The 14,933-nt window shown below is 42.9% G+C and overlaps 1 protein-coding gene across 1 annotated transcript in view; it reads left to right on the top strand.

Annotated features, from left to right (window-relative positions):
- Fam184b (family with sequence similarity 184 member B) overlaps positions 1-14,933 on the top strand; it is a 100,506-nt gene that overhangs the window by 45,367 nt on the left and 40,206 nt on the right. The window contains exons 2-6 of the mRNA XM_059275848.1: positions 1,460-2,218; positions 2,968-3,103; positions 4,359-4,486; positions 5,218-5,421; positions 14,797-14,907. Of these exons, the coding sequence (XP_059131831.1) occupies positions 1,460-2,218; positions 2,968-3,103; positions 4,359-4,486; positions 5,218-5,421; positions 14,797-14,907 (1,338 nt within the window). The remainder of the gene's footprint in view (positions 1-1,459; positions 2,219-2,967; positions 3,104-4,358; positions 4,487-5,217; positions 5,422-14,796; positions 14,908-14,933) is intronic.

Below are 14,933 nucleotides of genomic sequence, written 5' to 3'. Positions count from 1 at the left end.
GTCATTCTCCACTTACACACCGATATATTCTAGACCCCTTTGTAGCAAACAGCGGCCACTGTGTAACTTTTCATTCCGCAGTCCTTCTCAGACTTTCCCCTCTGAGCTCCCGCCTTGGTGTCTTCTCCACCAGTTATGTCTAGAGGCTTATCAAATACTGCCAAGCACAATTCCGGATTTTCTTCACCACACTCAGACTACCTTCAGTTTTTTAGGGTATTATTATTATCATCATCATCATCATCATTATTATTTTGAGGCAGAGTGTTGCTATGTAGCCCTGAATAGCCTAGAATTTACTGTGTAGACCAGGCTGGTCTCAAACCTTGCAGAGATCTTTCTTCCTACAGATTTTTTAAATCTCAGTCAACATCTATCTGTTTCCCAAATCAACTTCCCGGGCATCATTCTCAATTCTTGGGCTTGGCATGGGTTCTAAGGCCCTTCCATACCATTCTCCACTTGGCATGCCAAGCATCGTTTGTCTTTCTTTTGTTTTAGGAGTAGAGTGGACAGATAATCCTTGCCTTGTTCCTGATCTTCTGAAGAAAGTATATTCACTCTTTCTTATTGAGTATAATTTCGGTTTGTTTTGTTTTGTTTTGTTTTTTGAGACAGGATTTCTTTGGTAGCCTTGGCTGTCCTGGAACTCACTGTGTAGACCAGGCTGGACTTGAGCTTACATCTGCTTCTGTCTCCTGAGTGCTGGGATTAAAGGCTCAAGCCACCACTGCCTGGTTGAGTATGGTTATTAACCATGGGTTTTCATAGATGTGATCTGTCAAGTTGAGGAGTTTCCCTTCAAATTATAGTTTGCTATGTAAAAATTGTCTTTTTTACTCATAGGAAGATAATGGTTTTTCCAGTCATGGTAGTGCACACTTTTAATCCCAGCACTCAGGAGGCAGAGGCAGACTGATCTCTGAGTTCAAGGCCACTCTGTTCTACAAAGCAAGTTCCAGGACAGCCAGGACTATGCAGAGAAATCTTCTCTCAAAAAAAGGAAAGATGCTGTGTTTTTTTAAATGTTTCCCCTGTGCCTATTAAGTATATTGCTGGGTTCAATTCTCTAAGGTTTTATTGGATTTTTGTATCTCAGAGCATTATTTTTAACAAATGAGGTCACATCGTTTCTTTCCTTTAAAACCCTTCCCTGGATTCCCACTGTACCCAGGAGATTCTCTATACAGTTCCACCAAAAATTCCCTCCCAAATATTTGTGCTTGTCACTCCTTGACCTTGGTCCCACCACCTGTCTGTCTCACTTCCCTGCTCCCTTACTGGCTTCTCCTGGGAACCATTTCTAATATACCAAGTTATGGCCACCTTGAAAATCCTTTTCTCAGGCACTGCATGTGTGACAGGATCTCATGTCGATGATGCCAAGCATCTCTGGTCACAATCACCCTCCCATGCACCACCTGCTTGCCCTAACTGTGCTCTGTCTGCTGTCCTGCAGGTAATTTATGCCCTGAATACTCGCCAGGATGAGGCAGAGGCCAGTGCAGAGTCACTAAGGGAAGCCCACCAGGAGGAGCTCCAGGACGCAGTGGCTGAAACCAGGGCCAGGCTCTTGCAGGAACAGGAACGCACCAGTGAAGATGCAGAGGTGCTTCTAAAGCGCATCCAGACCCTGGAGAGTGCCTTGGAGCTGCAGAAGAGGCTGACCCAAGAGGCCTTGGCTGAGTCAGCCTCCTGTAAGTTGGAAACCAAAGAGAGAGAACTTCGCGTGGAAGCTGAGCACGCTGAGCGAGTCCTGATACTTTCCAAGGAGATGCTGGAGCTCAAGGCTGATTATGAGAAGAGACTCCAGCTGCTGACCAGTCATGAGGGCCCCCAGTGGGGCCAGCTATCCCAAGAGAGCCCCGATGCCACAGCAGAATCCGGCCAGCGACCAGAGATGCACCAGGTCCTGCTGGAAGTGGAGCGATTGCGAGCTGAGAACCAGCAGCTGAGCCAGGATTACGCCCGCAAAGCAGAGGAGCTACAGGCCACCTATGAGCGGGAAAATGAGGCCATCCGGCAGGCCATGCAGCAGTCCGTCAGCGAGGCCCTATGGCAGTGGCAGGAGAAAGAGTCAGGCCTTCGAAAGAACTTCCAGGTCCAGGAGTCGGCCCTGCAGGCTCAGGTCAGGAAGCTGGAAGGGGACCTGGAACACAGAGGGCGCAAGATAAGTGACCTGAAGAAGTATGCCCAGAAGCTGAAAGAAAGGATCCAGGTAAGCCTCTTCTTCCTCCGCAGGGGATAATAAGCAAAGACTACTTCTAGACACCCACCACTAGCCAGGGACTGTGCTAAGCACTCCAGTTCCACCATGGTCGGTATTATTGCTGATATCAGTTCTCCCACGTCCATTCAACAAGTTTTTATTAAATACTTACTTTGGACTAGGTCTAGGTTTATGGTCAGGGGATGCACAGTGAGCTAGACTGTCCCTAACCTCAGAGAGCACAAAACCTTACAGTTTACAGATGAGAAGATAATCCCAGGATGGGGGTGGGCACTGAATGCCTGACCCAGGTGGCCGCACTGTAAAATTTTCAACTCTGACAAGTCTAATTCTAAATTATTCAAATTTTGTGTGTTCATTCTGTAAAAAAACTTGACTCTCCTAAAACCCTTAGGACGTTTTTGTTCAAAGAGAGTAGAGCCATTGATGAGTCAGTTTTGTAAGCCCTACAGAAACACAGGACTCCATCTCTCAAAACCACAGCTAGCATTTCTAATACTCCCCGAGTATTTTCTTCATACTTTTATCTTATCCTGTCCTCTCTGGAGAAGGGATAAATAACTTGCCCAGGGCCACACTACCATCGGAGGGTGGGTAAGGCTTTGCTGCCCCCGGAGCTGCTAATTCTAGAACCTCCTGACCCCCGCTGTGCCCTCCTCAGCCACCTTTCAGATCTAGCAGCTCTTCTGGGCACTTGGCATCCCCGGTCAGAAACCTGAGACCTTCCCTCTGTTTAGGACCTCGACGTGCAGCTGAGGGAGGCTCGGCAGGAGAATTCAGAGTTGAAGAGCACCGCGAGAAAACTGGGCGAGAAGTTGGCTATTGCCAAAGACAGGTTGATGCTCCAGGAGTGTCACGTGACACCGAAAGCTGGTGAGATGCCCCGGATTGATTTCTTTCAAATGGAGGACTAGCCACCAGGTTTGGTCTGGTGCTGGGGGACAGTCTCTAGACTGAGGGAGCAGGAACAGGGCCATTGTATCAGACCTGCTAAGAGGATAAATCAAAACTGTTCTGGGTACAGATAAGTCAACACCAGCTCCTTGCCTGGAGCTGCACAGGCCAGATGTCTAAAAGATTTGATGCAAAGGGACTCCTTACCCTCACAGTGCTGTCCATGATGCCTGCATTTTTGCTTTTTCTTCTGCATGACTGATCAGGGTTTTGTAATTTTAGCAGCATTTCACACAGTTCTGTTACTGGGTCTTCCCAATAATTTTGTGAGACAGGTGTCATTCTCCCATGTTATAGAAGATTAAGTGAGGCCAAGGGAGGATAAATGGCTGATTGAAGGTCAACTAAATGTCTGGTGATGAACGCTAGTGTTTAGATCTAAATACATCTAACTCTAAGTGTCTTTATATAGGATTCCACAACCAAAAGTTCTTGAAGACTTGACCTATGACAGGGTTGATGGCAAAGGCAGGAAACATGGGCTCTGTCTTTGGGAAGCTTGAGATATGGTTCCATTGTAGCCCATGATGCTTTGGGATAGGGGTGTGGCCCAGGGAGCAGAGGACCAAGGTGTCATGGGGCGGGGGGGAGGAAATTCCCTAGGCTGGAAAGGTGAAGAGAAGAGGTTTAAAATGTTGGAAACACAGGGTTTAAAACAATAATGTTTAGAAATAGGTACAGGGAATAAAGAAAGGAAGAAAGAGAGAAAGAAAGAAAGAAAGAAAGAAAGAAAGAAAGAAAGAAAGAAAGAAAGAAAGAAAGAAAGAAAGAAGAAAGAAAGAGAAAGGAAGGAAGGAAGGAAGGAAGGAAGGAAGGAATGAAAGGAAGGAATGAAAGGAAGGCAGGAAGGGAGAGAGAGAGAGTTATATCTATTAGTTCTCCTTAAACATTCATGAATATACATATACTAGAAAACATGATCAACTTTTTAAACTCGTGGAAGATGAGATAACATTTTTATTCAGGAAGGCAGAATGTGGCCATTATTTAAACTCAGGATACTGTTTGGAATGAAGATTAGAATCATTATATTGACCACACTTGAGGGTTGCAGGGATGTCTTCTAGCAGGGACTACACAGAGGCGTGGTAAGCAGGATGGGTGAGCAGCAGACCTACATTCAGAAGGCCTTGGACATGAGTGTCTCAACTGATGTTGAAACTTACCCTTGCAGATGACGTGAAGACTGAGAAGGAAGTCCTGAGGAAAACCAATGACCTGGAAGCCTGCAGCCTTCACCCTCAGCAGGACCAAGGCTTGCCCAAGCTGTGTCACTGTGGTGAAGGAGGCTCAGAAACACAGGTAGCTTCTGATAAAAGTGGGGGTGGAAAAGTCACAGGAGGTTGGCATGAGCTTCAAGTAGAGGCCATCCCCTAACATTGGTGGATCCACTTGGAACCTCAAGCCCCATTATTCAGGGGTAGATGAAGAGAGAGTCGGGACTTCACCAGTTCTTTTTACTTTATTTTAAGTGTGTGGATGCTTTGCCTGTATTTATGTCTGGGTACCACTTGCATGCCTGATATCTGCAAAGTCCAGAAAAGGGCATTGGATCCCCTAGACTCGGAGGTACTGATGGTTGTGAGACATCATGTGGAGAGTGGGAGTCAAACCTGGGTCCTCTAGAGAAGCAGCTAGTGCTCTTAACGACTGAGCCATCTCTCCAGCCCCTGACTAGTTTCTTGCCAGTTCCATGCCATTCAAACCTAGGAGAACAAGACTGTGGCAGAATTTTCCCAAGTTTCTATTTACCAGAGAAAATAGGCATTGCTTAGATCCTATTTCCACTCAATACAATAGGTTCTTTAGAAACTATACTGTGGGCTGGACCATCCTATGACAGAGTTGGTATTCTAGAGAGCTCTCTTCCAATGGTATACACAGTAAAATCTCTTACAAATATCAAATATATAGTCTTGTAAAATGTTTCACACTATCTGATACTTGCTATGAAATCAGTATATAAATGTAGGAAAGAAATGTGGGCCTCATCTCTCCCCAGCAGTCTTACAAAGGTTTATTTCCCTTTACAGACCAAGAAAGAAGCAAGCGGTGAAATAGAACGCGTGAAGCAGAAATATGAAGAAGACCTGCGTAAAGTCAGACATCAGGCTGAAGAGGAGAAGCAGCAGCTCCAAGAGCAGCTGGGGAAGCGCCTGGAGGACTTGGTGAAGAAGCACACTGTGGAAATGAAGTCGGTGCGCTCGTCTGTGGAGGTGGAAAGACAGAAGCTGAAGGTGAGCAGCCTTTGCAGCTTGTTCTGGGGTAGTCACTTGCTCCCACCTCCTTCCCACTCCCCTTTCCTCTTTCCTTACCCAGACTTGTATTGTGCTCCTACTGTGTGCACACCTAGCTTGGTTCTCTGATGACAGTAAAGAAAATAGTCACAGCCCAGAGGGAGTACAGGGGCTCTTGGGGGCGATAATGGGGCCACCTGACAGTGGAGCACGTTAGCTTCTGATGTTGCTGAAGTAGAGCAGGATGGTGTCATATGACATTTAGGGAAAATTCAACTCTGCTTACACAACAAAAACAGAAAAACTCCACTAACTGAAAAACTCAGGCCTCCAGTATTTCCTAGACCCTAATTCCAACTCCACTGCCCACAGGAAGTTATTTAGCTGCCCCATCCCACCTAGTCTCAGAAATTCTGTAATCTGGAAGTTTCTCATTAAGACAATAACAGAACCTCTCTGAGTACTGTGAGGATTAAAGGAGAGAATCCATCTGAGGAAATAAAGCATCTACTGTCTGTACTGATCTCACCTCCCACACAGATGGGACGCTGTCCACAGAGAATGTGTGGGACCCTCCTCTCTCATGTTAGCTGGAAAAAGTGTGTCACATGAATGACGACTGTAGGGAAGAATACTCAGCACTCAGAAAGCTGAGGCAGGATGATCATGAGTTCAAAGCCAAACTGGGCTCTACATGGAGACCCTGACTCAAAAAGGGTAACATGTAAATCAATATTATTATTAACATGAGTGAAGACTTCATTTGATTATGAAATAAATGTCTTTGTGATTTGAGAAGTACCAGTATTGAGTGTTAACTGAAAGATAATCAGATACCTCTGCAGGATAGTGTTATACAGTGGTTAAAACAGTAAGTGTTTGATAAATATATGTTGAATAAATATGAGCACATGAAACACCCACACTATTCCTGGCCTAGACTTTCACTCTTCCACAGGCTCTCTATGGTGGGCCTTAACCTCTCTGAAGACAGGGTTTGTTATGCATGTTTAAATATGGTGTTACGTGAACCTTTTGCTGGGTGGGTAGTGTGAAGTAACAGTTCAACAGACAGCAGCTACTGTTGATTGCCATGTGCTTTGGACAGCATGTGAAATAAAGATAAAGTACCTATTATAATTTATATTGAGTGTTCACAAACACTTTGAATCTTTCCAATGTTAGAGAGTAAGAAACTGAGTCCCGAGATGCAGTATATCAGTCAGACAGATAGTGGGTACAAGAGCTTCAGTTCAAAGCCAACAGCCAGTCACCAAAGCCTGTGGCTTCCCACCTTCGTGTGAAAAAGACAGTCATTTTAAAAGCATTTTTCTCCTATGAGCTTCTATATACAATCTTCAGAAACACAGACTAACACTCCAACCTGGAACCCCATCAGCTGGAGGAACAGCCACTTTCTCAAGATGCAGGTTGCCCTGGTAATCTGATGGACAAATCTGACTCTCAGTGTATAAATCTTACTTCAATCTTGATCAAGTGGCAAGTCCATTTGGGAAATAAATCACACAGAACTAAACTGTTTAGTTCCTGTTATTGTTTTACTTTTTTGCTCATATTTGAATCTGGAAATAAAAGTACTATAAATGAGACAACATGGATTAGGGAACGATAAAGCCTTGAAGAGGCCTCCAATTGAGGGTTTATGAGCTAAAAATAGACACAAGTTGTCCCTGTAGCATTAGAAGTGCTTTATTTCCTTGAGCCTTTAGTGTGGGTAGATTGCACATCCTAAATACTACCCTGACCTAAAGGATCAAATGGCAGGATGTGGGCTGGATTGGCCTAGAAGACTGCGTATCTTTCCTGGTCATGGGACTAGGGGACATCATCACGTCATCTTGGTAGATGGAACTTAGTGCATGTCCTGTAATTAACATTTGCACACAGTGCTTATTTGGGAAGGGAAGGAAACAGATTTACTGAGCTCTCCCAAGATCTTCTCAACGTGTCTGCATTTCCCATTTCATTTGTATACTTACAATTCCTCCTGGGACTCACAGATCCGTTGGACAGTTTAGCAGGAAAAGGAATTTAGTAATAGGTAGTCTTCTGTAAGTTCAGGAGACTCCACTTGGCAGCTACCAAAGGAATGTTAATGTCCCAAATCCACTGAACAGCTTACATGATACAGTTGTGTTCTACTATCTCTGCCTTTTAAGGACATTTAGACCATTTATACTTTATTTAATGTTTAAGCCTTCTAACTTGACATTTTTATCTTCCTGTCATATTTGTTAACTGTCTCCACTTTTACTGTGTATTTTTGATGCATTGAGTATTTTTTGGTATTTCATTTTTATCTCCACTTTTGACTTCTTATGCCTCTCTTTTGCAAATGGAAAACTAGTGATTACTCTAAGATTAATAATATGCATCTTTAAATTTATCACATTTTTTCAAATAATATCATATCCCTTCACATATGTGAACTGTATTATAATACTTTCCATTTCTTTTTTCCTGCCCTCTGTATGTTTATTATCATGCATTCTATTTTACACGTTATAAATCTGATGGTATATTACTTTTGTATTAAGATAAAATTTTTCAGACAGGGTCTTACTATGTCATCCTGGCTAGCCTAGCATTTTCTGTGCATACCAGGCTAGTCTTAAACTCACAGAGATCTGCCCTCCTATGCCTCTCAAGTGCTGTAATTAAATGTGTGTGCCACTATGCATGGGCTACTGAGGACGTAAGATATCAGATTATCTTGAGCTAGAGTTATAGGTGATTATAGAGTTATAATCACCCAATGAGGGTTCTTGGAACTGAATTCTGGTTCTCCTTAAGAGTAATACATGCACTGAACCACTGAGCTGTCTGTCTAGCATATAAGCATATATATGTATATATATATATGTGTGTGTTTATGTGTAAGTATATATGTCTATATACATGTACGTACATATATATATGAGAGAGAGAGATTTTGTGTGTGTGTACATAGATGTGTATGTTGTACTAGGAACGAGGCCTAGGACCCACTAGTGCTCACTCTAGCACTGAGTTAAATCCCTAGTTATTTTTACTCTGTATTTAGAAATAGCATATCATTTTGTTGCCGGGTTAGTTTTGAATTCACTCTGTAGCCAAAGCAGATCTCAAACTTGTGATCAACAGATTTGACCCCTTGACCTTGGATCAAAGTAAACCTCCTGTCTTTATAACTTACTCAGTCATTGGTATTGTGTTCTTAGCAACAGAAAGCAGACTTAGGACACAGTGGCTCCTTCACTTCCTGTCCCTTCCTTCATACTTGCCTTTTCCCCCTTCATTTATTTGAGGTGGAGGAGGTTTTGCCATGTAGCCCAGGCTGGCCTCAAACTCCTATCTTGGCTTCCTATGATTTCAGGCATGCCCCACAACTCCCAGCTGTTGCTTTCCTCAAATGACCAGTAATCGTGGACATTGCAGACAAAGAGACAGAAAAGTCTCAGTGATGCTTGTGCCCTGCTCCTCTTAGTGGCAGGATTTCCTCCGTGTAAAAGCCTGCTGCTGGGTATATAAGAGTTCTGTGGGGACGGAGTCCAGGAAGGCACTCTGAGTTTGATAAATCCTCAGTGCACAGAGTCCTCTTCTCAGGGTGCATTGACTCATATATTTGAAATCATTAGTCTCTTTACTCCATGTGCTTGACCTTGTGGAGGGAGAATGTGAACGCTTCTGTTGAAATCCCCAAGGTCACCTTAGCTGAGCTGGGCATGCTTCTTTCTGCTCTCTGTTCTCCAGCTGACTCAGATCTGTGTTCTCACAGTAACCCACATTACCCTGCACCTATGAGGAAGCTTACTGATGCTCAAATTCACTGCTGACGTTAGTTATTTCCACCTGTAGGGGATTTTATTTTTCACTCTAGGTCCATCTGTCAAGGCACCAGCTGAAACTGATTGATTATGTGTACCAGAAAGTTGTGCTGCATAAAATCAAAAATAGCCTTTCCTGTATGCCAAAAGCCATCTCACAGAGTGTTTTCACTGGCTGTTCCAGTGTGAGTGTCTTGGCAGACTTCGTTTCCACACCTGTAAGCATGGTAAACTGGATTTTAGTCAATAAAAGCTTCTGTGAATGAGAAGCTAATTGGTGAAATTAAAAATATTTTTTTGCTATATGTTTTGGATGGCTCCTTATTTAAATGTATTTAGTAGCAAAGGTAATTTATATATTGTTTTTAAGAAGTAAACGTTTCCAAACAGGAAGTCCTGAAGAACATAGCATAGGCTGACCGAACAGAGACCACGTGCCAAGTTGCCATGTCACCCAGCCCCAACAATCTAATTACAAGTTCATTTAGACTTCTTAAAAATGTTTTCCCAAAAGGAAGAGTGCTGAGGACTGCCTCAGCGCCACTGCCTGCCTAGGCTTGGTCCCACAGAGGATGTGAAGATGCTGTTCAAGTGATCCATAGCACATGTTTTTAGGTGTTCAAATCAGAAACCTGGGAATCAAACAGGATTTCTCTCCACCCCTCATGTTCAACACAGAAGTATGTGAAGTCTGTTCTATTCTGATGGCCCCAGAACATCTGTACATCCTTCTGTTCTCAAAGCTTCCAGGTAGACCTCGTCAACCTCCAAGATTTGATGGACCATGTCATAACCTGTCTGCTTCCACTCTCCCCACTTCATATCACCCAATCCACCCTGGTAAAACCTTGTGCCAGCTCAGCCTTGGCTGCCAGCCACTCAGAGCTCCCTGTCATCACAACAGTGAACTTTAGTTCTTTCCCATAGTTCTGCAGACCCTGCAGAGACAAGCTTCTGTCTGCTTCTCCTGCCTATGTCCAACTCTGCATTCCTTTTGTTCCTCATGTACTTGGTGTTCCTTCTCTTTGGGCCCTTGTGCATGGATTTTCCTCGATGGAGACAACTTCCTCCGCACTCTCAAATTCACCCATCTAGTTCTTACTGATCTTAACAATCCTGGTTTAAATGTCAATCTTCTCTCAAGTCTTACCTGTCCAGCTCTGTGATGCTGGGGAGATATATGTATATATAATCAGCCAGTTCACACTAGCTCAGGAGGCAGTCATCATACCTCTTTCCAGTTTCACATTCTATATCACTGTACTAATTTGACATTGGCCACAATAAAAGTACTTATACCATGAAAACCAAGAAATGCTACCATCAATGTGTTACTATCCGTTAATTTATAGATTTGAAAAGCCACCTGTTAGACATTTACCAGCATGTACTGACTGTATCTGAAGCTCCTTATCATTGGAATTTGCATATTGTGGCTGTCCAGTTGGCGTCATTTGCCACTGAGGGGCTCAGCAGGCTGTCAGCAAGTCAGAGAAACTGGAGAGGAGATGTAGATAGGCGAACTATTGGGACAGATGCGCACACACATAAGGGAACTTCACCTGAGAGCCAAAGCTTAGTTCTTCACTTTCTTTTTCTCTCTGCTGGTTGTTCCTGTTCTTTCCCTGTTCTGTTTCTTTACCCAGCTGTTTCCTTTCTGCTTCTTTCCTGGTGTTTTTCCTTCTATATCGTCCTTCTCCTTTTTCTTTTCTTATTATTTTTCTCTTAGCCCTTTTATACCTCCTTATACAAAGATTTCTATGCAGAAAAAGATTACCTCACAACCATAAGCTATATATTTTCCAAGAACAAATTGAAATCTTTATATAAGAAGAAACATGTACCAGGCTTTTTCTTTAAGGCCACCAACGAGCTCCCAAATCATGACAAAGACTTATTATTAGTTTTGAATGCTCGGCCTAGCTGGGCTCATTTCTGGCTGGCTCTTTTAACTTAAATTAACCTTATCTACCTTTTGCTTTGGGGCTTTTTACCTTTCTTTCTCTATGTCTTACTTTCCTGCTTCCTCCAGTGTCTGTCTGGCTGGTGGCTGCCTAGTTTCTGGCCCTGGGTGTGACCCTCTCTTTCTCCCTCATTCTCTTCTCCTCCTTCTCTTCTTTTTCTTTTGAGACTAGGTTTCTCTTTCTATACTCTCTGCCTTCCAGCCCTGCCCATCCCTCTACTGCCTACCTATTGGCAGTTCAGCTTTTTATCAGCTCCATCAGGTGCTTTAGACAGGCAAACTAAAACAGCAGCACATCTTTTCATAATTAAACAAATATAGCACAAACAAGTGTAACACATCCTTACATCATTAAACAAATGCAGCATAAACAATTGTAACATATCTTTGCCTGGTTAAATAATATTCCACAACAGAAATCACATTAAGATCACAAGTTACATGTTTTCCTTAGAAACCGACAAGTAGTTAAACATTTTTCTTTGTGTTAATTTTCCCACCTAAGCACCCCCCCAAGTAATGATTCCTTTATTGCTGATTTAAAAAATGTTTAAGCAAGCTAAGTATATTTCAGCCAGTACCTTTTGTATTGGCAGGCAGCTGTTTGTGGCTTCAGCTAACCATCTATTTTTTCTTTATATACAATAGGGTCGTTTAATTTCCTTTCATGTCTTTGTCTTTTCAAAGTGCATACCAAGGTCTGTGATTAATTCTGTAAGTTACATGCCTAAAAAACTCAGGCCTAACCTTGGGTGTGGAGACATAATTGTTTTCTTTAATCATCAGCCTGTTTTCCACAGGCAGAATTCATGAGTCTATAATGCATGAAATTTCTTTGTTTTTATTTTTCATCTTCTATAAATCTCATATCTAACAAATGGGAAGGTAACTTCTAGACTATTTTTGCCTTTTCTCTATCTCTTACTGGAGCAATTGGCAGAATAACCTAAACTATTTCTCTAATCATCTTGACTAACTCTTTTAACCACCTGTTTAGACTAGCTCAGAAAGTCCAATGAAATCATTGATTCAACTAAGAATCATTGCTCTTATAAAAGTCATTTTCATTATGATCTGCAAATAAATTGCCCGGTGAGGAGTGGGATTTCCCCAGGAAACAATCACATTCTACTAGATACAGTGGGATCCCTTCATATAGCGATCACACCATGCCAACTACAGGGGGAACAGGGCAGCAGCAAACAGAAGGAAGCACAGCAGGAGCAAGGGGCATTCTGGAGACCATTCCCCATTCCCCCACCCCCTACCCCTGCCCTGGGCTTTGCTCCTCCGGAGTTTAGCTTTGCTGTTTGATGAATTGAACTCTGTAAGGTCTGTTGCTGACTGAAGCTCCTCTGCCATGGCCACCAACAGTCATTCTGCTGGGTACATGGATAAGCGACAGGGCTCTCTGACACCCAGCGTTGCCCCAGGAACACAAACCTCTGACAACGACAGATTCCAGTGCTTTTTGTGCCTCCCCTGTAAAGAGACAGCTCGAGCTGGTACAGCTTCCCTACCCTGCTTTTGACGGGCCCAGGTATTCTCTCATCCTCTCTGTAGCAGAAGTGGGGAAACTTTCCAGTCAAGCGCCTGGCTGAATTAAGTGCCACATTTCCCATGAGAAATTAGCAGAGATCACAGCCAATCCATGTGTTCCTAGTTCAAACCTTGACATCTCACTTACTGCAGGAATGACCTTGTGCAAGTCTTTGCACATCTCTAAGCTTTATTTCCTCTTTTTATATGATAAGCTTTAGTGGTAGGACCTAAATATTGAAGAATTCATCTGTGAACAGTGCACACAAATGGTCATCACTTGCTAAACTTAAGCCACATTTATTATGCCCATTCATTTATTAGACCAGAAAGGTCCATAACCAGCATAGAATGCCTGCTCTCCACATTCTTTCTCAGATGGTATAGCCTCAGATAGCATAGTTTGGGAGTTTCTTATAGTTGTCTTGCTTGAGGTTTTTGTTTTGTTTTAATTTTACTCATTTTTTTAACTTTGTATCTGTGTGTGAGAGAGAGTACAGAGGCCAGAAAAGGGTGTCAGATGCCCTGGGACTGGAGTTACAGATGGTTGTGAGCCACCATGTAGGTGCTGGGAATCAAACCCTGGCCCTCTTCAAGAATAGCTAGTGTTCTTAACCACTGAGCTATTTCTTTTCAATGAGTTCTATTGCCAACATTCCAAGCAAGTCCACATAGCTACCCTCCTCTCCAGCCATGCTGTCACCACAGGTCCAGCTGCCTCCCAATCTCACTCAAAAGTCACCTTCTCAATAGCATTTCTTTGGCCAAAGTATCCAAAATTTTATCCTCCCTCTAACCACTCTTAGCCCTTTCTTTTCTTTATTTCTCTGTCAAGTATAGTATTTATCACGTACTTATTAACTTTTTTGTTTGTTTTTCACTTATATTTAAGCATGTTAGAGTTGTTTTTGTTTGTTTGTTTGTTTTTTAACTCTAGCTCAGAGAATAGTACCCAGCGCATGGGACAGCTCAGTAAATATTTGTTGGATGAATGAATGATGCTGTCTAGCTAAAGGTCAGGTGAGAGCCATAGACTGCCCTCCTCTAACTAGAGACTTTCTCCATAAATTAAGCCATATTGGAAAAGCTACGCATCCCTAGGGATGACTCTGTGCTTCCCACTTACTGAATTGTTGCTGTGCTCAGTATGTAACACAGTGAGCACACACAGGAGGAAGTATGCTCAGGATGACACAGCTAAGATGAGGCAATTCTTCTCACGTAGTCTCCAGAATGGACTGTAACTGCTTCACACTGATGCTGGAAGGCTGTGGGAGGGACTGTGGACGAGTCATCATTCTAGCTACTGTATAGATCCTGTGGAGATATGCCATGAAGATGCCATGAAAATGTAGTTGGGTATTCTTTGCTTGTTTGTTCCTTTTGTTTTGATTTGTTTTTTTACTTATGGGACACTTGGAACATTCCTTTTCTTATTTTATGCTAGAAAATTTAGAGTAAGTATAGCTGGAGAATTTCTCTCCAGCTCCCGCCAAGTCCTGCCAGTCCCGGAGCCCACTTATAAAATAAACACACAGACTCTTGCATTATTTACAAACTGTATGGCCGTGGCAGGCCTCTTGCTAACTGTTCTTATATCTTAAATTAACCCATTTTTTATAAATCTATACCTTGACACGTGGCTCGTGGCTTACCGGCATCTTCACATGCTGCTTGTCATGGTGGCGACTGGCAGTGTCTCTCTCACTCAGCCTTCCATTTCCCAGAATTCTCCTCTCTCCCTGTCCCACCTATACTTCCTGCCTGGCCACTGGCCAGTCAGTGTTTTATTTATACAGAACGATATCCACAGTAGTTAAGGATCTACCTGTCACACCCTAACCTATCTGTACATGCACCAGGCTGTGTGGTATGAATTTAAATGTTTGTTTTCTCTTGATCAGCTGTGTACTTAGAATCCATGTGCTCTTACAGTATTTTATTCTACCAGATTCTTTGATCCCCTTCAGAAATAGGGCAAGGTATAGATGTATAAGTGGCCTGTTTTCCTACCTTGTGTGGCTAATCGTTCTAATCCTCATCTAGGAAGTAGAAGCTCAGTTGGAAGAAGTAAAGACAAAATCAGAAAGGGAAATAAAGCAACTGGAAGATGAGAAAGCTGCCCTCAGTGAGAAGCTTCAGAATTCTCTACTTGAGGTAAATCCTAAAACCATGATTGTGAA

This window comes from Peromyscus eremicus, chromosome 10 (genome assembly GCF_949786415.1).
Source record: "Peromyscus eremicus chromosome 10, PerEre_H2_v1, whole genome shotgun sequence".
Taxonomy (NCBI): domain Eukaryota; kingdom Metazoa; phylum Chordata; class Mammalia; order Rodentia; family Cricetidae; genus Peromyscus; species Peromyscus eremicus.
Note: the sequence above shows the minus strand (reverse complement) of the source record. Positions and strands in the feature narration are given on the sequence as shown.